The 25,452-nt window shown below is 41.4% G+C and overlaps 1 protein-coding gene across 3 annotated transcripts in view; it reads left to right on the top strand.

The window, feature by feature from the left end:
- The window catches only part of LOC127445935 (receptor-type tyrosine-protein phosphatase T-like), a 365,971-nt gene that overhangs the window by 193,839 nt on the left and 146,680 nt on the right, over positions 1-25,452 (top strand). For all 3 annotated transcript variants that reach the window (XM_051706455.1, XM_051706454.1, XM_051706453.1), the window contains exons 9-10: positions 13,982-14,278; positions 21,239-21,348. In XM_051706455.1, coding sequence (XP_051562415.1) covers positions 13,982-14,278; positions 21,239-21,348 — 407 coding nt within the window. The remainder of the gene's footprint in view (positions 1-13,981; positions 14,279-21,238; positions 21,349-25,452) is intronic.

The raw sequence follows: 25,452 nt of genomic DNA, 5'->3' as shown, positions 1-25,452 counted from the left end.
GCCACTGGACAAGCCGCCTCTGCCCTGCACGCCATGGCTCTCCTGCAGGTACACCAAGCCAAGGTGCTAAAAGAGCTGCACGAGGGTAGTTCTAACCCGGGATTGATGCAGGAACTGCGCTCGGTGACCGACCTCACTCTGCGGGTGACAAAGGTCAAGGTGCGGTCTCTTGGGCAGGCGATGTCCACCCTGGTGATCCAGGAGCATCACCTTTGGCTCAACCTGGTCGAGATGTGAGAGGCTGACAAGGCGCGGTTCCTTGATGCCCCCATCTCCCAGGTTGGCCTGTTCGGTGACACCATCAAGGACTTTGCCCAGCAGTTCTCGGCAGTGAAGCAGCAGACGGAGGCTATTCAACACATCCTGCCCCGGCGCGGCTCAAGATCCTGCCAAGGGCGTCCTCCTGCAGCAACAACACCGGCTCCACCGCAGCCCGCCCCCACAGCCTGGCCCCAGTTTGGAGCCCACCGCAGGAAGCAGACACCACCCATCTCACTGCCGGCCACCAAGAACCCGAGGAAGGCTTCGAAGTGTCCCTGAGATGGACAACCCAGGGACGAGGAGACCCACCACTCTGGAGCTGGTGGACAGACCACTCCATCCCCTGGTGGAGGGCCGGGAGGAGAATCTTTTGTTTCATTTTATTTCGCCGCATGCCCAAGAGGCTGCGGTACCCAAAAGTTCAACAAAAGAGCAGTTTTCTTGTTCCCTGGGTCACATATCCGGTGCGCACGTCCGTCGTCATGACCGCCGTCCACCGTCCCATTTCAGCAGGTTTGGCACTCCAGCAGCGGGCCGCCCCTGCGCGCCCAGCTGTGTCACAAACATGCCCACACCGGGTTGGTTCCGACAGACTGCAGGGACGATATTCCTCCTCCCCCGTCCCCGGCCAATCTTATGGTGGGTATCAGGAGCCAGGTAAGTTCTTCGATGTCCCTGGACTCAGCACAGCCACGGGGCTTGAGCCCCCTCAATGTGGCACCTCAGGCGAGGCCCCACCGCGAGGCCCCACCCGCCAGTACGTCCAACGTGATTGTCCCTTTGGTCTCCCTCACCCGGAGTTTGGACGTGTGGCTTGCACTCTCCAACCCATCGCGATGGCTGTCCCGGACCGTCCGACTCGGCTACGCGATTCAGTTCGCCAGGCGCCCACCCAGGTTCAGCGGCGTCCGCTTCACTTCCGCTACCTTGCATGTGGAGAATGCTACCCTTCTACGGAAGGGTGCGATAGAGCCTGTCCCTCCGGCCGAGATGAAGATGGGGTTTTACAGTGCCTACTTCATCGTACCAAAGAAAAGCGGTGGGTTGCGGCCAATCTTGGACCTGCGAGTACTGAACCGGGCTTTGAACATATTCCCATTCGAGATGTTGACGCAAAAACACATTCTAGTGAGGGTTCGGCATCAAGATTGGTTCACGGTGGCAGACCTGCGGTGGTAGACATGATCACTCAGGTTAGGGCTCCCTCTATGACATGAAGACCCCCAGAGATGCGCAGTCGGATCGGTGCTTTGTGGGACCTCTCTGTAATCCTTCGGGGTCTACAGGGAGCTCCCTTTGAGCCCCTAGAGTCAGTTGAGCTTAAGGCACTCTCTTTGAAGACTGCCCTCCTGACTGCACTCACTTCCATCAAAAGGAAAGGGGACCTGCAGGCGTTCTCTGTCAGTGAAACGTAAGGTTCCCATGACCTCGTTTAGGGATCAGGTGGCGAACCTGCAAGCACTGCCCGGGAGGAGGCATACCCAGCCTTGGTGTTGCTGTGTCCGGTGCGTGCTTTACGCATCTATTTGGACCGCACGCAGAGCTTTAGAAGTTCCGAGCAGCTCTTTGTTTACTTTGGCGGACAGCAGAAAGGGAGCGGAAAGGGAGCGCTGTCTCCAAACAGAGTCTCCTGGGCCCTGACCAATGGCCTCTTTGGCAGACATCTGCAGAGCAGTGGGCTGGGCAACACCCAACACCTTTGTGAGGTTCTACAATCTCTGGGTTGAGTCGGTCTCGTCCCGTGTATTGTCAGGTCCGAGCAGGTAAGTTCCGGGACAGCTGGCCAGGTGTACCACTTGCGCATAGCACCTTTCCCCTCCCCTGAAGTGAAGACTGGCGCTTTTGACTCCCAGTCATGTTCACAAGTTGCGATCCCTGGATGACTTCCTCCTTAGCCCTGTGCCAGAGTTTGCAGAGAAACTCGCTGCCGGCACAGTACATGTGCTAACTAAGCCCTGTGCTCCACATGCACTGGTTCCCCATAGGTGACCCCATGTGACATATTTCCTGCTAAATCGTTTCCCTGTCGGTAAACTGCGTCTTCCTTGGGCAGAGGTTCCTCTGCCCCCGGTCACCGTGTTTGTAGAGCTCCTCCCCCTTTGGGTAGGACCTACCTCTTAGGAGTGACACCCCCCGACATAGAAACTTATGGCCCCCAGCCGGTAAACAAAATTCCACTCTTTTTGGGTAGAAAAAAGAGGAAAAGAGTCCACGGCTGGGCTAGCCTGTCCCTATTTGTTGGGCAAGTCGACTTGTTCCAAAGGACCATTCGACACTCATAAGAGCGTTGGGGGAGGTTATGTGATGGCCTGGTGCGCTGGCTACGAGGCACACAGCGGTCTGCCTGTCTCGCACTGCCAGTCCACATAACACAGTTCAGCTTATTGTGGCATTTTGTATAGGGACCACTAGTGTCACTACATCGACACAACGTCGAGTGAGTGACAGATAGGGAACGTCCTGGTTACTTTCGTAACCTCCGTTCCCTGATGGAGGGAACGAGATGTTGTGTCCCTCTTGCCACAGTACTGAACTACCCGCTGAAATGGCCGGGACCTTGTCTCGGCTCCTCAGCACAAAACCTGAATGAACGGTTGGGAGCCAGCTCCTTTTATATCCTTTTATATTAATTAAATAATGAATAATTGTGTGTCTGATTGGTCCAGATGCTACAACCCGTTGATTAAAATAATTGCAAAAAATTAAGTTCGTTTTGAGAAAAGCATCATTTGTTTGCAGGTTACACTTTGTTTGAAATTTTTGAATCTAAATCCAGTGACATACACACACAGTGTGTATTAAGTGTCCAAGTACTTTTTGGGGCCACTGTACTGTGCATTGTTAAGTTAATTGCACTTTTTCCGAGCACATTGAAGCAAAACTTAAGCAGAAGTGACAGTTAAAATAGAGCAAACATTACAAAAATGATTGTGACAAGTTAAATTGATCGAAACAAAGATGTTGTTATTTCATAATAATGACATCAAAGTAATTACCTCTTATTTATATTCATGTTTCACACCCTTACAAATAACTTTGGGCTAATAGCACAGGTCTGTTGTCAGAGAGATCCAATTAAGTCCGTTGCATGGGAGATCTGGTCTGCTCAGTGACTTCATTATTCATGCATAACAATGGGCTCCATGGCCTTTTCCAGCAGAGGTCACCCGGGACAGAAAGGTCTGTCCCTCTCAATAGGAGAGGAATAACAATATTGTAACCTTTTTCAGCATTTGATTTAACTGTCAATTAAAATTTATATTGCGTGGTCCCATGCTAGGTCTCATTCGCATGCTGAGTTCATCGTCCCTAAGTACAGCATTTCTTCTGAAATAATTATAACTAATGGCATGTCTACTAAAATAACCAAATGTGCACTTTTATAAAACAAACGACTCATTAGTTTGTCAGCTTAACATTTAATTGAACAAAATGTAGCTGTGAGACCATGTTTTGTTTTGAGGATACCCTATGACTAAAGCTAAGAATGTGGTTGTTTGGTTTCTTGGGCGTAGAATTGGAGTTCTGAATGTTAGTTAAACACACTCTGAAGCCAAGTTGACACATAATGAAGTTTTTACACCCCAGCAATTCCCATCTCCAACAAAACCTCACCGGAACACATTGTCATCAACAAACCGTCACATTGAGTAACAGCGGCCACCAAGCAAGCCCCTGTGCTCTCTTTTTCATGACTCTTCTAGAGTGAGCTCCTTTTTGATGCCTGCTCCAACCTTTTCTGATTCAAAAACTCTTCAAGGCTCTTCACAATTGACGTTCCCCCTGCCGCCTGGCCCCTTCCATAACAGATTGCTTACAAGCACTCCCAGTATTTCCGTAATGTCCCAAAACCTCCTGTGGAGTTCATGAATATAAGCACTCTCTTCCTGCACTCTTATCCCAACTCCTACCGTTCCGCTCTCCTCTTGCCGCCTGCCGTTTGATATATCATGATTCTCCTTGCGTGAAGTCATTATGGCAGGAAGTGGAGAGAGAGTTCATACTGTTTTCCTCTTGGAAGGTTTAAATGATTGGAATCCGGGTGCTGATGATTGACTAGGGAAGAGGAAAGGGTGATTGCTTTTTTCCCCGCCCGGCGCTCAGGTGAAAGCTAAACAATAACAAGACTGGGTTTGAGTTTTCTTTTGGGAACATATTGTATGAGGGTGTCTTATAGCTTTTCATTTTATACCTCCTCTGTGTGTATTGTTTTTGTTACTGTTCATCTTTTCTTCCTTTTTTGTGTTTATTTTTATTGGAGCGATTTACCCAGAATCTCTCTGTTTCTTGTGCAGTTTTAATGTGTTTATGACCCACAAGTACAAGAGAATGAATTTTATTATTGCTGTTTTCTACTCCAGATCAATTATAGAAAATTATCCTCAGCATTTGAAAAGGAAATATGCAGAAAGACTTTAAAAGATTAGTTTAGCTAAAAATACATTCCAAGTCATTCTAAGTCAAAAAGCAAACAATTTGCTTTGTGTGAGGAAAAGACAATATTTAAATAGATATTCTCTGATAATCTTGATAAGTGTTTTTTTTTTTTTTTTTTTTAGAAGAATATCTCAGCTCTGTAGGTCCATACAATGCAAGTGAATGGTGATCAGGCTTTTGAAAATCCAAAAAGATAAAATTTGCATAAAACTAATGCATCAGTCTCCAGTGGTTTAATCCATGTCTTCTGAAGCAATCCAGTTGGTTTTGGGTGAGAACAGACCAAAATATAAATCCTTTTTGACTGTACATCTGCAGTCTCCTTGGCGATCATGCTTTCAAGCTCGATTGCACTTCCTGTAGCATCATCTAGTGCTCTGCGCATACGTCAAGTACTAGGAAGTGTAATCAAGCTTGAAATCATGATTGTACCTAGAGACTGCAATGACAAGATGGGAGTTATATTTTGGTCTGTTCTCACCCAAAGTCAACTGGATTACCTCTGAAGACATGGATTAAACCACTGGAGTCGTATTGATTACTTTTATCTCCTTTTTGGAGCTTTTGGAGTTTTGGTCACCATTCACTTGCATTGTATGGACCTACAGAGCTGAGATATTCTTCTAAAAATCTTTGTTTGTGTTCAGCAAATAAAAAGAAAATCATACAAATATGGGATGGCATGAGGGTGAGTAAATGATGAAATATTCCTTTAACTACTGTAAGCATCACTATTATTATTGCTCATACTTAGAGCCCAGAAATCAATTTAGGTGTTAAAAAAACAAATACATGCCCTACTTTTTGTTCTGAAACTGTCCTTATATATATTGAAAATAGACAGCAGTGGAGTAAGAAAGATAGCAACATGATGGTAAACCAATGGAAGGCTATGAGGCTGTGTATTATATGTTAAAGACAACTGTGAACAGGGTCATTAGCATTATTTAAACTTCTCCCTGGTTTGAGAATTAATCTTCTCTGTTTTAGTTCTCACCTTTTGTGTACACATTATTTTTGTTTACTTGTGTGGCACATTTTTCCCACTATTTTAATAAACACAATGAAAGCCACTACAATAACCGTCATATCACAATTATACCAAGGTATGGAAAAAAATGTGTTACCTCACTCTCCTGACCTCAAGAGCTGCACTAGTGACTAATGCTAAGTGCTGTAGCCTTTAGCCTCCTTGTTAGCGCACCCGCCTCCAATGCCGGAGAGACCGGATCGAGTCCCATACGCAGGTAGAATAGGAATGTTACAAACCTACTGTTTGTTTAGTTTTGTCATATTGAGTGTTTTCACAAATGTACAACAGTCTCTCTTTGTAATCAGCTTTCAGTAAGTTGTGTTCTTGTCTGTCAGTAAATAGTTTGGTTGACAAAATTATTTGGACTTCAACAAATGTTTGGAGGGATTTGATGAGGTTCATTTCATAGAGAAAGAGAGACAATCAAAAAACAAAAACAAAAGGGAAATTAAATTTATGGTGGAGGTACCATGGTACAGTGATGTTACCAGATGGAAGTACCGTAGTACTTTGAAATACACTATAATACTATGGACTGATTACCATATTGATGTATTTTATTGAATACCATGTGATGTCCAAAAAAAAAACACAATACTACCATGTAACTTTTTAGTAACTTTTAGAATTTATGGTAGAAAAGGAAAGTATGAAAAGAAAAAAAGACAAAGGGAAGGGTTAATTTCTTTAAATGCAGGGTTTCAAATGGGGTTGAGATTTTTTCTTAAAATTTCAAGACATATCTAACTATGCAAATGGACATTAGCTACTATATATAATATAGTAATGTTAATTTTTTAATTTATTATAGTGTTACAGAGAAAACCTAGCTCTACCTCACAGAAAGTATTTTCCTTTTGATCTTGCTCTGCAGTTTCCCTGTTCCTCTTCCTCTTTCACTTTTTCCTCAAGATGATCAGTATAAAATTACAATGTCTTCTAACCAGATGTATTTTGTTGCCTTTGAAGCTGCTGCTGATGAAACTGCTGATGATGCCAACTGCACCATCTTAAAGGGGTGTAAATTAATTGAGTAAAAATACTTAAGTATTATACTTAAGTATTATTTTTGGGGATTTGTACTTTACTCGAGTACAATTTAAACGGAATACTTGTACTTTTACTTAATTACATTTCCAAAGAAAAAATAGTACATTCGTCATCATTCGTGTTGCAAATATATATATATATATACTGTATATAAAAACAAAAGGTGTTTGTAATTAAATGTGTACATGTCATTTATTTCTTCACTTACCTTCATATTTAAATCATTTCTAGGAATTTCTGCTCCCTATTTGCTGAATTATTATTGTTGTTGTTAGGCAACTATTAATTAATATCATAACTATAAAACCAGCAATGATAATGATAATAATAATAATGATTATAAAAATAATAGAATCTGAGTAAATATTTATTATGAATTGTATTGAATTCATCCAACTGCTCAACAGCAAGGTTTGGTAGCAAACCTCAGAAAACAATTCACAAAACCAATAACATTACTAACTTTCTTTAAAGCTTCATTTTAATTATTATTATTATTTATTTTTTTTATCTTTTTCTATGTCTCAAGGGGCTGGGTGCTCTGACATTGCAATTCATGAGTGCCTTCTCCCTTGCAACGAACATTGCGTGACTGTGGCAACATTTTTGCAAAATAAAATTATGTGGTTTATTACACATCTCAGGGCAGTTCCGAAGTTAAATGTCCACTGTGTGGCGCTAAAAGCAAGTGAAATGTTCTTCCAAACAGATGAGGTTTTTAAGGTTAATGTTCTATCCAGATTTAAATCAACAAAACCTACCTACCTCCCTACCCTAAACCCTAACCGATAGTGTCAGAAAAAGCAAATGTGATATGTACAACACAATTTCCAAAGCAATGTGATTTTGTGGTGCTTCTATGACACTTTTGGCTCACGATATTTTTGTACTTGTACCCCAACCTTTGTATCACTTATACAACTTTCTATCAGTTGAGCTACTGCACAGTTTGATCACACTTAAACAAGCTTGTAAATATAGTTGGTTATATAATGCAAACGTTAACATGAGTCATACGCTATAGTAAAAGTGTTTATATGTCATAAGATAGCATTGTGTGAGGAACAGAGTGAAAAGTTAGTGTTTATGAACTGATAATCTGCCGTTTTACTCGTGATTTGAGTGAAAGGGGATAAAAGTACTTTTTACTTTTTTAATTGAGTAAAATTTAGCATCGTTTTTTTCAGGGCCGATAACTATAACGATTATTAGTAATCAAAGAGACCGATAACCGATATTTGGGGCCGATATACATTTGCAGTAAAAATAAATTTTTTAAATCAACAGTCAAAAAGTCTCTTAAGAACTGGGCAAGAATGAGGACACTGTGGCCCAAAGACAACCAAAGTAGTGGACTATGGGGGATCTTCTACTGTTTATATATACATAGGAAAGAGTACTGATTTTTTTTACTTAAGTAAAAGTACTGCTACTGAAGAAATAATTCACTTGAGTACAAGTAGAAGTACTGAGAAATATTATGACTCAAGTAAGAGTAAATAAGTAGTTTGCCGAAAAACTACTCAAGTAATTACAAGTTACTTTATGCAAATTATATTATATAGTATATACGCTTCCATTTTTAGAACACAAAGAAATTTTTGTTCTTGAAAGAAATTGATGCTTCCTTTCACCCAGGATTGATCAAAAACTGCCAAAATCATTAATTGCAAATTATTATTACTGTTTGAAATAATTGTTTTAAATGGTATTTATTCCATTTTTTCTTTACCCGTGATGGCAAACATATACTGTGTCAACTATTCCTTATAAAAGCAATCTAAAGTACTAATTTGGTACTCAAGAACATTTTCTTATTATTAGAACAATTGAAAATGTTTCCATGCGGAAATCACAATACAGTGGGTTTTTTCCCCATTTGCTGAGGGGAGTTCTTACAAGTTACTTTAAACTTGCAAGTCAAATTTTGGTTTTAAAAATAGGCAAAAAGAAAAACATTTCTCCTGAAATTCTATTTTCTCCTAAAGTCTATTGTTTTAGAGAGATGAAAGCTATTCCATGCATTACTGTTTTGAAATAAGAATCTCTAGCCAGGATAGAGAGGGAAGTGGACGATCCAGATGCACAACAAAAATACAAGTACATCACAGTCTCTAGTTTGAGAAACAGACTCCTCACAGGTCCTAAACTAGCAGCTTCTAAATGCCAAAGACCTGCATTGCTGCAAGAGGATAAGCAAACTGCAAACTTTTATCAACTCCTACATGTCCACTGAATAAAATAAGGCAAAAATAAACATTACACACAGTGTTTAGTGAGAGATATGATTAATTCAAACACTAAAAGTGGTTGTTCTGTATAAGTATTATTGTATTACAGTTGTAATAATAAAGTCTTAATTAACATTATGGTTATTTAAAATATTTAAATATTATTAAGTACATTGTAGCATTTGGTTACATTATGTTTTGTGATTTCTCATACCTTTTTTATATAACATCCATCCCTTGCGCACTTTTGGCCTCTAGCGGGTGAGGATTTTCAGACAGATAAACAGCAGCACAGGGCAGGGAAGTACAGTACAGCACCATGAGCGAGAGTGTTACCCGCTAGGACAGTTTATTTTGAACAAGAGTGGCGAAAGGCAGAACAAAATGAAATATGCAGAAAATCGCAGTATTACAGTTCTTGTATAGTGACAGGGCAGAAAGTCTTGAAGAAGCAAGAGAAAAGAGGACACTGGCGGCAGTTTATACATGCTGCTGCTGTGCTCGTGATGCTGTGCCCTGCGGGCTTCCATCGTGCTGCGCACAGTGCATTTTAGATTATAAAAAGATTTAGCGAGTATAACTTTCTTCTTCCCAAATATTCAAAAATATTATGTCTTTTTTGTACGTTGTAATTGTGGTGAAAAATAACTGTAGCGAAGTTGAATACTTCATTTTTAACTCAAGTAAAAGTACTATTATTTATACTTAAGAAAAAGTTGAAAAATGTGAAAAATGTACTCAAGTACTGTAACGAGAGTAAAGTTAAATTTTTCTCCTCTGCTCTGCCCTCACACATCTGAATGTTCTTCTGTCATTTCCTCAGTGTGAAAGTGCAACACAGCTCTTTAACGAAACGTCCTTTCAGGTATACCCCTGAAAATTGAGGTTTCCTCATTAAACAAGACCCTCTAAAATGGTCAACTTTGCCACACGATGCCACCTGACCCTTAAGCATGCTGTTGGCTAAAATGCACCAGCACAGTATACAGCAGAACTTTGCTTTTCTGAGTCTCTTCTAATACTCAAGGCTGCAGTGTGGAAGCTGCTTACCCTGCATCAGTATGTATGAGAAACTTCAATATGATGTCAATTATCCTCAGTGTTTGTGGCTGCTACTGCCAGAAGATATTCCTTTGCTGGGAATATAAAGCGACATAATCGTCAAGCCCCAACATGATTCACAAACTCTTGCTTCATGCTGTGAGATGTAGAACTACACTTATTTTCATTTGAATCACCTAATTAAATGTTTGAAGTTTTAAAGTTTCATCCAGAGTTAAATGCTAAGTATTGTTTACTGCCACAACAAAGAAGCAGACAGTAATTAAAAAAACACTCTTGAGAGAGACGACCCAACATCTTTTCCCAGAGTTAATCTAATTGATTTGAGTTGTGTCACTGCATGGGGTGACTAGAGTCTTCAGGAGACTTTGGATATCAAATACAATAAATGAATTATTGGCACAGGGTGCATTGTTCCTGTCCTTGTCCAATATTCTTTAATTGAATTAAGTGCTGTTTCTTTCTCAAACACTTTTTTTTTTCTCTTTTAGTGCTTTTTACATTACAATGCCCAACAAAGGTAACTATGTCAACAAAGAAACTAAGAAAAATGGCTTCCAAGATGAATCATGCAAGATGAATGATTAGAAATAAATAATTGATTTGATTAGATTTAATACTAACAATAATGAATAAACATATTTAACATAATGAGCATTTACTTAATATTTAGGCTATGTGGGCTTTGTATTGTTATGCTTATTAGAGTACAGCATCATTAGCAACACACCAATGCCAAACCATTTATAGGTCTCTTCTTCATTTGAACAGATTTTTTTATTTTTTATTTTTTTATTATTTTTTTTTTTTTAAGATTGGTCATGTTAATCGCTTGTTTCGTTTTCCATTGTTCTGTACAACTGCTCACAGGTTTTTCAATGGCTGATGCCGATATCTAGAAAGCAGTGGCTACCGCTGACCACTATATAATGCTATATAATTAAATAATATAATTTAATAATGGTGTCTTGTATTTTCTTTCTTTTTCATTTCATTTTCACTGTTAATCTGTTGATGTTTTCCATTTTGTTTCTTATTAACAAATGGTAGTTTTAATACCTAATTTTTTCCACCGTGAAGCTGTTGTTATTTTTCCGTTTGTTCTTTCTCTGCCTCTCTCCTTATCTCATCTGAATTGCTCAGTTTATAAAACCCACGCAGTTGGGTATGGTGGACACCCATTGATGTGTTTATTGCTTGCAGTTTCCTCATTCACTCCATAGAGAGATGAACGAGAGAGAGAAAGAGTGAGAGATGGTGGAGGTGTGATAAATGTTGTGGGGTGTTTGGGTCTGTAGAGATCGTGCCAAAGCAGCGCAGCAGCAGTACCGAAGATTGATTTCTCTTATGCAATTCTCCCCAACATCTGCGATTAATGACCCTCTACGCTTGCCATCCATCAGCATCTCCCCTTGCTAATCTACACCACCCCTCATCCGGGCTCCAAAAGCCCACCTATGGCATCACATCGTACCCCACTGCCGCACAGTACCGTATTGCTAATGCTCTCGCATATACAGTACATCACCTCCTATCAGATTAATGATAATACTGTTTCCCTGCACCTGTCCACCAGGCAAATCCCCAACTCAACCAACACCCTCCCTCGACGGGGGGCAACATGTTAAGACATGGATCCTCGTCGACAGAGAGACAAAACATTGCTCAATCGGACATATGTCTCTGCTTAGCCACATAGGATTTACACTCTCCAATCTGCTTAGATGACACCTTAAAATAAGAACCAACTCTGATTAACCACAGATTAGCCGTAATCTGGCCTTCTGGAACTAAGGATTGGGGGATTTTGGTGATTTGTTGTTTTTTCAGTAAATTTCTTGGATAAGATTAAAGAAAAGAGTATAGCAACATTGCAGATCTCCCAATGTGGACTTAAGAGGATGCTTTGATATCTTGTTTACAGTAGTATACAGAAAAAAACAAATAATCTGCACTTTTTTTTGTTTTCGAATAGAAATATCTAAACATCATTAAAACAAGATACATTTACTTGACAATTAATATTGTGTTAGTAGGGATTGTTTTCAGAGAATATATCTTGAATTAAGTTTTTTTTTAACTCATCAGCAAACTTTTATGACATAAATATCACTAAATTCTGTTAGATTTATGCAAAAAAAAAAAAGAGAGTTAACTCAAAAAAGAAAATGAATATTTCTGTCATCATTTACTCACCCTTATGTTGTTACAAACTGCTATGATCCCCTATTACTATTCCTTTATTTCAAGATACATTCTCTGAAAACCATGTAGCATAATAATCAAATTTGCTTCAAGTAAACATATCTTGTTATAAGGATGTTTAGATATTTGTATTAGAATTCAAGACAAAAAAAAAAAAAAATCTTTGTACTTAGAAAGCAGTAAGGGATGGACTGTTATTTCTTTTTAATCTTTCCTAGCAGTCTGTCTGGATTGTTTGAGCTTCAACACAGTACAGCTCAACAATAAGAAACACATCAGACTCCCATATGTAGAAACCACCAATGACAGAGCCATTGAAGCTTTCAGGGCATACTCATGTCTGTCCTAGACATGACACAGCTCTCACAATGCTTACATTGCTCTGAACCCTGGAACTCTGTGGAACTCTCAGAACTTTCAGAATAAACATGTCCTAAGAGAGCTGCCACAATGTAAACTATCTTAAGAAGTTAAAACTGTCTTTGACATTCTGCTCCCTCAATATTGGTTTAAGGCCGAACTCAAAAACCAGTCGCAAGCCTCTTTTATGTGATTCTTCTAATCTAGAGGAATTAGTGGAACATTGAGGACAAAGAGATTTGCTCCAACAACCCCACTGGATCCACTGGTGTATCTTTGATACTGCTTGTTTCACAATTCAGTATTGTTCTAGGATATCCAATGCAGCAGAGGATGGTTGTAATCAAGTCTGTTAGGATTTGCCATTCAGACAACATACTGGTCAATTACATATCTAAACACTGGAGGGGCCGCATCCCTGATTTTGCTTTTCCATAAAAAAATCTAGCGATTCAATTTGCATCTTGTTATTCCTTAGAAAAGTAATATTCCCCCATACGGAGGTATTAGTACTGGTATTGATTTTTCAATGGCTAATATTGATATGTAGAGAAAATGGCGGCTGATGGCCAATATAATGCTTAAAGGTATGTATGTACAGTACTATGCAAAAGTTTTAGGCACTTGTGAAAAATGTTGAATTGTGAGGATGTCTTCAAACATAATGCCATAAATAGTTTTAATTTATCACTTAATGTCATACAAAGTCCAGTAAACATAAAAAAAAAGCTAAATCAATATTTGGTGTGACTGCCTTTGCAGTCACCTTTGCAGCACCAATTCTCCTAGGTACACCAAGACACAGTTTTTTTTTTTTTGAAAAGTTTCAGCAGATAGGATGTTCCAAGCTTCTTGGAGAATTCACCACAGTTCTTCTATCTATTTAGGCTGTCTCAATTGCTTTTGTCTTTTCATGTAAATTCCATACTGACTTTATATTCAGTGGGGGGGGGCTCTTTTGGGGCCATGCAATCTGTTGCAGGGCTCCCTGTTCTTCTACTCTATTCTATTCTATTTGCAAAAGGAAGGTTTGATAGTCTAAAATTAATATTTCCTTTTGACACTAAAGCTGAAGATATAAATAACCATCTTAAGACAAATGTTTTTGTGAAACATCTTATGTGCTTAAGAATTTTGCACAGTGCTGTAAATACATAAAACAGATTGCTGTTGGTAGATTTTGGAACTGGGAACAAAGGAGGCAAAATATCATCCGATTAAATGGCCTAGCCAATACATTAGTCATTTCAGGTTTCACAGGGAATCAAAATTTCCCTACAAATTTAACTCCATCTTCCCTTCCTTTCAAATCCATAACTAATTTTCCTGTTTCTCCGTACAGATCCAGTCAACGGTCCCCTGAATGTGAACGTGGTGGACATCCGCGCTCGTCAGCTGACCCTGCAGTGGGAAACCTTCGGGTACGCGGTGACACGCTGCCACAGCTTTAACCTAACTGTACAGTACCAGTATGTCTTCAACCAGCAGGAGTTTGCTGCTGAGGAGCTTATACCTACTTCTTCTCATTACACTCTGAGAGGACTTAGGCCTTTTGTGACGGTCCGGCTACGACTGGTTCTGGCCAATCCTGAGGGCAGCAAAGAGAGTGAGGAGATCGTCAAACAGACAGAGGAAGATGGTGAGTGGGACGTTACTGCAAAAATTCTCATTCTACAGAACACTTGATTGGACAAAAATCTGTGTTGGGCAACATGAGTCATGAATATTTTGGGCTGTTTTTTTTCTGGAAGAGTAATGGGTCATTCACACCAAACACTTTATTGCATCGGCCTGTGTTGTTGTTTTTCTATGTAAACTTGTGCTAGACAGAAGTCTTTGGCCGTTGCTCCACATCTCACCTTTTTATTCAGTGTCTCACGTATAAGTGCAGCGTTTTTAAGATGTTGTGTCAAATTAAAAGATCTTTAATTAAAAAAATAAAAATAAATGTGTATTGTGACACCTGCATTCTATTCGTTGCACTACATCTAGTTTTTTCAAAAGCAAGAAAGCGTTTTGTCAGAATGGCCCCTAAGACTGCATATTTTAAATTACTTTGTAAACTTTAAGGAGTAATCTAGCAAATGACTTCAAAGCTAAAAGACAAACTAAAAGTCGCAAAACTACATTTTGATTTCTGCATGAAATTAAAGACATTTTGAACAAAACACTGTTTTTTGTAAGATTTTTTATGCAGTATATATATATACACCGATCAGCCACAACCTTAAAACCACCTGCCTAATATTATGTAGGTCCCCCTTGTGTCACCAAAACAGCGCCAACCAGCATCTCAGAATAGCATTCTGAGATGATATTCTTCTCACCACAATTGTACAGAGTGGTTATCTGAGTTACCGTAGACTTTTTACCAGTCTGACCATTCTCTGTTGACCTCTCTCATCAACAAGACGTTTCCATCTGCAGAACTGTGGCTCACTGGATGTTTTTTGTTTTTAAACTCCAGAGACTGTTGTGCATGAAAATCCCAGGAGAACAGCAGTTACAGAAATACTCAAACCAGCCATCTGGCACCAACAATCATGCCATGGTCCAAATCACTGAGATCACATTTTTTACTCATTCTGATGACTGATGTGAACATTAACTGAAGCTCCTGACTGATATCCGCATGATTTTAGCACTGCACTGCTGCCACACGATTGGCTGGTTAGATAATCGCATGGATGATTTTTGGTGCCAGATGGGCTGGTTTGAGTATTTCTGTAACTGCTGATCAACAGTCTATAGATTAGTTTACTCAGAATGGTGCCAAAAACCAAAAAATATCTTGTGAGCGGCAGTTCTGCAGATGGAAACGCCTTGTTGATGAGAGACGTCAACAAAGAATGGCCAGATTGGTTCGAACTGACAGTCTACGATAACTCCGATAACCACTCTGTACAATTGTGATGAGAAGAATAGTATCTCAGAATGCTATTCTAAGATGCAGGTTGGCAGTTTTGGCAGCATGAGGGGGAACTACACAATATTAGGCAGGTGGTTTTAATGTTGTGGCTGATCGGTGTATATAAACATATACCAGTGCTGTCAGTCGATTAACATTTTTAATCGTGATTAATCGTAAAATTTTCTCAGTTAATCGCGATTAATTGCAGATTTTGAAAGTGCTGAAACTTTACTCTAAATATAATTATTTTCCTGTCAGAAAGCATTTATTTCCTTTTAGGAAAGAAAACAAAACAATATGTAACAATATAATGCTTTACTAACATTTTCCAAGCAAAGCCTTCCACAGTATAAAGATAGAAATGCACTACAATAGCACCAATACAAGTAACATTAAACATTTCCCAAAGTCTAAGTGAGAGTTTGACTAAATGAAAGAACTAGTCCCTACATAGGTTTTATATTCATTGCAATGGGCATTAAATCTTTTAAACTCTCATCCTCCATAATATTAATCTGCCGGTAGACTGTGCAAGTGTCAAGTAGAACTTTGAACTCCACATGAAAGTGCTTGCAGACACTAAAGTCTCATTTTACGTTTTGGTGATAGTTACGTGCTTCTGTGGTAATTAAATGTGCCTTACTTAGGCTGAAAAATACTTCATTTCTGTCACAAGTTCCATCTTGTTTTGTACAACAAATAGCGTTAAGAGCTCCATTTGTGTTTGCATCTATTTCACTTTTGTGTTTACTGAAACACTGATTTTCCCAACCTTTTTTGACCTCCTTTGTGTGGTTAAAATGTTAATTTGGGGGTCAGACCCCCTAAACCTCCCATAATTTGCACCCTGATTTATGTAGATTAAAATGCGATTTCTTCACTAATTACAACAGTATGTCTGAACATTAATCTCATTACTTATGAGTTTCTTGTATCCCATTTCTGAAACCAATCAACTGTTAACAGATGGACAATACAAGGATAGATGCCAAACTGCCCATCCAGTTCTTAATTAAAAATCATATAAATAGTTACACATTTCATAACATAACAACATGTTAAAACTTACCTGCCTTTTTAACAAAACTGTGCTGTCTGTCTGTAATGAATTCATGAAATCACCTGCATTTCCATTTGCTACCGAATTCAAAGCTCTCAAAACAACTATATTCAAAGATTAGTTGCTATCATTATTTAACATCTCTGGTTTACCCTTATTAGTAAATTTCTAAGTGAACAGGCATAATTGTCTTATAAATAAGTTGATTGGCTTAGTCTTCTCGTTACTTCAATATCTTTTTACTTGAAGATCACAAGAGGTGCGTTTAAAAAGGGTGATTTGTTTGGTCCTCTAATCATTTGCACTTTACTTGGCATTTAATCTCACTACACTTTTGAATTAAAAGAGAACAAAAATATTAGCTACTAACCTTTGCTGGTAGATTAGTGAATGTACTGAAAGGGTGGAGGTTATTGCTTCATTACAAGAAAATAAAACACTGGCTATTACAGACTAGCTCATCCTTTGATACCAAATATTCTCCATTGGGGAGTACGCTATTACAGCCAATGTTGACAGTTTTAGCTTTTGGCTAATTAGTTTTACAACATGCTGGAGCCCTTTCCACATTCTCAAATGCGAAAATGGGAATAGTTCAATGATCCTGGCCCATTATTGCAATTATCTTATGCTTTAATTAATGACTCTTACCTCTGGTTCTTGAGGCCTAAAGTGCCTTTGGTTTTGTGTTTAAGTCTTTGTCTTGGAGTCGTCACGTGTTCATTTTAGCTGAATGCAATTCTGAAGCTTTTCAGAGCGCCACAATAGACATTCAGGGAGATTTTGGGAAATGGTATTCAATAGCGGTCTATCAAAACCTCTTACTTTTGTGCTGTAGTCAAAAATAAACGATTTCAATAAAAATAAAAAAAGCCAGAAAATTGTGTTCTTTGTTTTATTTTTTTAGTCTGAGAATCCTAAAAGTCCTTTGCATTTCTTTCTTTTATATTTTTCCTAATATTTGAATGACAAGACCAAAGAAAAGCAATAGTACTTGTTAGAAATAGCAATAAAAGACATTTAAGTAGGAAAGAGCTTTTTTTAGACACATAACTGCGTTTTATTTAACTCTAATCTCAGGGATGTAATTGAATAATTAGTGGAGCAGAACTATTTCCGGTTCATCTAATTGCCGTCGCGTGATAAAACATCTTATGCAGCTTTGCGTGGTTTTACAAAAAATAACATACTATTGCTTTCCTTTGATTATTTTAAGGAAACATATGGCTGGTTATTACTAGATGTATGATACATCATTATGTTTATTGCACTCTAGTGTTCATGTAGTTTGTGATTTGTATCTTATTTAAAGAAAATATCTAACAGGTTTCATTTGCAGTGATTAGCAACATACATATGAGTTAGACTTTTACAAACACATTTTACACATTTAGTTCAATATATTTTGTGCATTTTAGTCTATTTCAGTAAATATATATCTTGAAGTAGAGTTTCTGCAAACATAAAATAATGACTCGCAACATTTATTCCTAAGAGAATGGCTGTCTAATATACATGTAGGCTTTGTTCATGTATGCTCATTATAGATGTAGGTAATGTAGTTGCCTGTAGCAGTTGGGCTTGATTGGAAACATAAAGTAGCTAGAAAAAAAAACAAAAACAAAAAACAATGGCTTATTACATAACTAAAGCTGGCAATCTATTAATTGGGCTTCTACTTTACAAAATAACAACACACACTTCAACATGATCTCAAAACATAAGAAATCTGGGTTCTATTTTTTGACCTGTTCTACAAAATTCTAACAGAATGTCAAATAATTTAGAATATATTCATATATATTTGATTATATATGGGAAAAAAAAGTTTGGTGCAACTTCTCAGTTTGGTTAATTCAAGACAGTAGATGTAAAGTAACCCAGTCTACATTAGAAAAGAATCAATAATTAACCAAAAAACTATTTTTTCAAAAACCTTTGACGAGTACATAATGAATTGGTTACATAACAATTTTGTGAACATTATGCAGAAATCTAGAAACAGATTTTTTTATGTTTAAGTTATAAACCCACTTTTTAGTAACAAGCCCAGTTTCTCCCCCTAAAGATATTAGATTCTATGTATTGTGTTTTTAAAGATCACTACAATTTTGTACAGATGGTGCAATTCTACATCAGATCCCCCCCAGAGAAGTTGCCCAACTAAATCCAGAACTGTTAGAACATAGTACTGCTCTGTTCTTGAAGACAAACAATAAATATGAAACAAAGATGATGAAAGCCTTCCTCCTTTAATCCTTTTGTTCCATTGATGTGTTGCAGTTAAAAGGAAATCCCAATGTTGACCATGTTACAGCTACACAGACTCTGAAATGACACAATGTTTCTCAGACGGAGGCAGGTTTGCAAGCGGTGCTTAATTAGAAAATTTCCCAGAGGGAAGCATTTTGTTTCCATTTACAATTAATTTCTCCCAGCTTGATTTTAATGCTGAGCAATAAAACTGCGTGAAAATAAAGGCTATTGTCAGGTCTTACATTATTAGATTATAACGCATAATTTAAGATCAGCTAATTTTCCTTTATTTTTTGTGCCATTTTGGGGTTTTGATGAGTCTGTTTTGATGTGGATAGGACTCTTTTGGTTATTCAATGTCTGCTGCACTGATGTTTTTCTTTTTTTATGTTTCTTTTGCATATGAAAACCTATAATTGCTGTCCTTTTGTGTTCGCAAATTGACGGACAGCTGCAACATATCAATTGTGAAGCAGTTTTGTCTCTCTGTGCAACCTTATATGGGGATAATTGCAGGAGAGCGAAATTAACATGAGGGTGGCCAACAGTTTTTTTCTTCTTATCTTATTAGGTAAACAACAGCAGTGAACGCTGTCTGTACGAAGCCCTGCTTATACATAAACAAGCATAAACAGAAATATAGCATGCATCTCTGTGTATGCCATTCATAATTCATTAAGATACTAAATATGTGAGATTAAAGGGATAGTTCACCCAAAAATGAAAATTATATCATTGTATCTCAGAAGAAAGAAAGACAAATGAGTTTAAAAAACCAGGAGGGTGAGTAAAAAATGACAGAATTTTCATTTTTGGGTGAACTGTCCCTTTTAATAGTAAAACAAGAGAGATAAACTTTGTAATAAAAAGCCTGCTGAAAGTTAAATGTTTGACGGGGGAGTGGGACAAGTATAAAAAAGGGCAAAAATTGTTTTCTGCTCCTCATACGTAATTAAATGCCATTCATAGTCTCCACGCAGGAAGCTAATCAGTTTAAAATTAATATGTAGCCAGTATTTCACACACATTCACAGTTAAATAGAGAAAAAATAGTGGACAGAGGACCAGATCTAATTAGGTTTTATTGTAACAGTGATTTAAGATGCTTGTTGGCTGGGGTCCAGTCAAGCTATTTAAAGTATTGCTGAAAATATTTCAGTCACTACCAGTCAAAAGTTTGGATGCACTTGACTGAATTTATGTTCCTCGTTTTGTGGTATTCAGCATTATAACACAAATGCTATTGACTGAGTTTAACGTGTATCGAACCTGGAACATTTCTTTAAATAAAATCTGCTGACTACTGATCTCACCACTTGGCAATCAAAGCTACATAAACAATAGCTGTGACAAAGGTGTCTTAATTCTTTTCTTAACTAAGCTGCTATCTAAGACTGCACTAATCTATTTGAGCCCGAGGGGGCTTCCTTTGTTACAGCCCTACCACACTCATGTCTTTAATCTACCCTCCCAATTAGCCGTGTCTTAGTGCAAAGGAAACAGCAGCACTAGGGCTGCTAAGTTGGACTAAATGCCCTTTTAGCTAAGTCATTAGCTCTGCTTGCACACATTGTCAAGAACAGTCTGACTCATTAGCGTGTCATCGCTAACAGTCTGGCCAAAGAAACTAACCAAGGCTGAGAAACGCTAGACAACTAGCCTCAAGTTACACCCACAGCACTGGGCGTAGGTCTGTGAATCATCAAACTGTGAATTAGCACGTTAGCATGCAGAATTCTGAAATCAAGTTGTAGCGCTTCGGAAAATGCTAGGCAGGAGTATATGAGAAGTTGATGAGGTTGTGCATGGATATTCTCATGTTTTGAGAGTGTTAATATGGCAAGAGTATATTTGGGAAAACTTGCAGCCATGTGCCAGAAGGGAAGTGTGCACAAAAATATGCAAATAGACACAGGCATGTGTGCACAGTGGTACTCGTAGCACTTGTTAACACCTTGCGGTACCGAAGGGTAGAAAAGCTGTTACAATTCACACTTCAAACATTGCGGCTGAGGTGTGATTGACATAGTTTTGCTTCTTTAGTAAGCCAGTGTCTGCTCGCCATACTTTACCTTCTACCCAGCAACACAGCCATTTCTGTCACCCTACGTCACCTCTCTGTTCTCAAAACAATCACATTTTATATTAAAAGGAGTTGATATTATGGTGCAATATTTTAATTAAGTACAGGATACTGTTCTGAATTATGACGTCCAGTCTTTAAAGGCCTTTTAGGCTGACTAATATTATGATATAAACAATCTTTGTGTAATATGTCTTCTGTATGTGTGAACTACAACATATGCATGGATATTTTTGGCAGGTTGCTAAACATATGCTTGTATGCATGTGTGTTTGTGTGTGTATGCTAGTTCCTGGCGCCATTCCCATGGAGTCCATTCAAACAGGGCCCTATGAGGAGAAGATCTTCATGCAATGGAAGGCCCCCAATGAAACCAATGGAGTCATCACTCTATATGAGGTAAAAACACGGTCAAATTAAACAAAGTGAAAGGCACTTTTCATGTTTATACTGCAAAAAATTATTTTCTTTATCAGTATATTTGTCTTGTTTTCCAGTATAGATATCTTCCATAAAACCATCCTGAAATTTATTTCAGAACCAAAATTGTGTACAATTATGACTTGTTCCCTATCTGTCACTCACTCGACGTTGTGTCGATGAAGTGACACTAGGGGTCACTCTTGGGAGCCCCAAACACCTCTGCTTTTTTGAAAAAAGGCCAATGAGAATTTTCGAGTGGAATTTGCATGCCACTCCCCCGGACATATGGGTATAAAAGGAGCTGGTATGCAACCACTCATTCAGATTTTCTCTTCGGAGCTGAGCGGTTGCATTCAGTGCGCTGAATACAATTCCCCTAGAAAAACTCACCTCGCTAAAGACTGCTGGATTTGACGGCGCATTTCAGCTTCTCCCCCTCTGTGCCTGTGTAGTGCAGATAACGCTTCTGGGCGCTTCGGCAGAGCAAAAAAAAGAGTATATTCTGAAAAGAGTATATTTACTATTCATAAAAGAGCGGCACACACGAGACGTCCGTTTGTGTGTTATTCCTGGTTGCGGTCACTATCTCACCGCTTCTGATGGCCACAATCGCTGTCTTATGTGTCTGGGCGCTGCCCACGCGGAGAGACATCGTTCGTGGATGGGTCATGTCCTCATTGCGAGAAGTATACTTTGCGGTCAACAAGGCAACATTGCGGTCGTGGCTTGCATTCGTAAGAAAGCAAGCCACCCCAGCGGCTCCCCACCTCGGTCCTTCTACCTACGGGTATGAGGCCATGCCGGTTAGCACTGGGGGCGATTTGGGGACCTCAATAGGACCACCTCCGCCGGGTATCCCCTCACGGACCTCCCATTCCCCAGCACGCTCGCTTGCTCCGATCGCGTGCTCGGACGAGATCGCCGGCTCGTCTGAGGGCGGGTTCGACATCTCGTCTAATGCCCCAGAAGATGATGAGCTATCGAGCGCAGCATCGGAGAGTGGGCTCGTCCCATCTGACGCTGAGGCTTCGGCTGGGCTTCCTCCTTCGGGAATAGTCACTCAGTCTCAGGCCGACGCGGAAATGACAGACATGCTTTCCCAGGCAGCCGCGACCGTCAGGCTAGAGCGGAACCCTCCGCTCTCCGCTGAACCCTCGCGGCTCGACGATTGGTTCCTGGGCTCGGGGCACCACTCACAGCTGTGCCCCACCCCCGTTCCTTTCTTCCCGGAAGTGCATGAGGAGCTAACAAGGTCGTGGGAGGCTCCTTTTACTGCCCAGTCCCCATCTTTCAGCTCCCCCGCTCTCGCTACCCTCGATGGTGGAGCAGCCAGGGGGTATTCGGTGATCCCCCAGGTGGAAAAGGCGCTCGCGGTGCACTTGAGTCCGCAGAGCGCTGCCACCTTGCACGGGCACCGAAGCTCCTGTCCAAGGCCTGTAGGTTTACGTCATCTCTGACGGCTAGGGCCTACGGTGCTGCTTGACAAGCCACCTCTGCCCTGCATGCCATGGCTCTCCTGCAAGTACACCAAGCCAAGGTGCTAAAAGAACTGCACGAGGGTAGTTCTGACCCGGGATTGATGCAGGAACTGCGCTCGGCAACTGACCTCGCTCTCCGGGTGACGAAGGTCACAGCGTGGTCTCTCGGGCAGGCGATGTCCACTCTCGTGGTCCAGGAGCACCACCTCTGGCTCAACTTGGTAGAGATGCAAGAGGCCGACAAGGCACGGTTCATTGACGCCCCCATCTCCCAGGTTGGCCTGTTTGGCAACACCGTCGAGGACTTTGCCCAGCAGTTCTCAATGGTGAAGAAGCAGACGGAGGCTATAAAGCACATCCTGCCCCGGCGCGGCTCAAGATCCCGCACCCTGTCTGCTCGTCGCTAAGGGCGTCTCCCTGCAGCAACATCTCCTGCTCCGCCACAGCCCGCCTCCGTGGCCCGGCCCCGGCGTGCAGCCCATCGCAGGAAGCAGACGCCCCCGTCTCATGGCTTGTCGCCAAGAACCCGAGGAAGGCTTCGAAGCACTCCTGAGATGGGTGACCCAGGGGCAAGGAAACCCATCTCTCTGGAGCTGGTGCACACACCACTCCATCCCCCGGTGGAGGGCCGGGAGGAGAATCATTTGTTTCTTTTTTCGCCGCATGCCCCAGAAGCTGCGGTACCCAAAGGTTCAGCAAAAGAGCAGTTTCCTTGTTTCCTGGGTCACATGTCTGGTGTGCACGGCCGTCGTCATGACTGCCGTCCACTGTTCCTTTTTGGCAGGGTTGATGCACCAGCGGCGGACCCCCCGCCCCTGGGCGCCCAGCTGTGGCACGAATACCCCCACACGGGATTAGTGCTGATGGACCTCGGGGACGAGACTCCTCCTACCCCCTCCTCGGCCAATCTCATGGTGGGCGGCAGGAGCCAGGTAAGTGCTTCGCTGTCCCTCGACTCAGCATGGCCACGGGGCTCGAGTCCCCTCGACGTGGCATGTCGAGCTCCGCCCCACTGTGAGGCCCCACCCACCGGTACGATTATCCCCTTGGTCCTGCTCGCCCGGAGTTTGGACACGTGGCTCGTGCTTTCCAACCCGTCGCGATAACTGACCCGGACCGTCCAACTCGGCTACATGATTCAGTTCACCATGCACCCGCCCAGGTTCAGCGCCGTCCACTTCACCTCGGTGAAGGCCGAGAATGCCGCTACCTTGCATGTGGAGATCGCGACCCTCCTGAGCTAGGGCGCGATAGAGCCTGTTCCTCCAGCCGAGATGAGGAATGGGTTCTACAGCCCTTACTTCATCGTACCAAAGAAAGGCGGTGGGTTGCGACCAATCTTGGACCTGCGAGTACTGAACTGGGCCTTACACAGACTCCCTTTCAAGATGCTGACGCAAAAACGCATTCTAGCGAGCGTCCGACATCTAGATTGGTTCGCGGTGGTAGACCTGAAGGACGCGTACTTCCACGTCTTGGTCCTACCTCAACACAGACTCTTCCTTCGGTTTGCCTTCGAGGGCCAGGCATACCAGTACAAGGTCCTCCTCTTCGGCCTGTCCTTGTCCCCTCGTGTCTTCACGAAGGTCGTGGAGGCAGCCCTTGCCCCGCTAAAGGAAGTGGGCATCCGCATTCTCAACTATCTCGACGACTGGCTGATCTTAGCTCACTCTCAAGAGTTGCTATGCGCACACAGGGACCTCGTGCTTCGACACCTCAGTCGACTGGGGCTTCGGGTCAACTGGGAAAAGAGCAAGCTCTCCCTGGTTCAGAGCATTTCTTTTCTTGGTCTGGAGTTGGACTCGGCGCGTCTCACAAATGAATGCGCTCAGAGGTGCTGAACTGTCAGATGGAGGACAGCGGTTCCACTGAAACTTTTTCAGAGGCTCCAGGGGCATATGGCATCCTCAGCGACGGCCACACCACTCGGCCACACAAGCAGACGCGCTGTCATGTCAGGTTACCCTCAGGGGAGAGTGGAGACTCTCAGGGACGGGGCACCATCTGGCACCCACGACCAGACCTCTGGAATCTCCACATCTGGCCCTGATGGGACACGGAGGACTTAAGTGGCCTACCGCCTGTGGTGGTAGACACAATCACTCAGGCTAGGGTGTATGCCCTGAAGTGGCGTCTGTTCGCTAAGTAGTGTTCTTCCCGATGGGAAGACCCCTAGAGATGTGCAGTCGGATCGGTGCTTTCCTTCCTGCAGGAGAGGTTGGAGGGGCAGCTATCCCCCTCCACCTTGAAGGTGTATGTAGCCGCTATTTCGGCTCATCACGATGCAGTAGATGGTAAGTACTTGGGGAAGCATGACTTGATCATCAGTTTCCTGAGAGACGCTAGGAGGTTGAACCCCTCTAGACCACGCCCTGTTCCCTCGTGGGACCTCTCTGTAGTCCTGCAGGGTCTACAGGGAGCTCCCTTTGAGCCCTTGGAGTCAGCTGAGTTTAGGGCACTCTCTTTCAAGACTGCCCTCCTGACTGCGCTCACTTCCATCAAGAGGGTAGGGGACCTGCAAGCTTTCTCTCTCAGCGAATCGTGCCTGGAGTTCAGTCCGGGTTACTCTAACGTGATCCTGAGACCCCGACCGGGCTCTGTG

This window comes from Myxocyprinus asiaticus, chromosome 9 (assembly GCF_019703515.2).
Source record: "Myxocyprinus asiaticus isolate MX2 ecotype Aquarium Trade chromosome 9, UBuf_Myxa_2, whole genome shotgun sequence".
Lineage (NCBI taxonomy): Eukaryota > Metazoa > Chordata > Actinopteri > Cypriniformes > Catostomidae > Myxocyprinus > Myxocyprinus asiaticus.
Note: the sequence above shows the minus strand (reverse complement) of the source record. Positions and strands in the feature narration are given on the sequence as shown.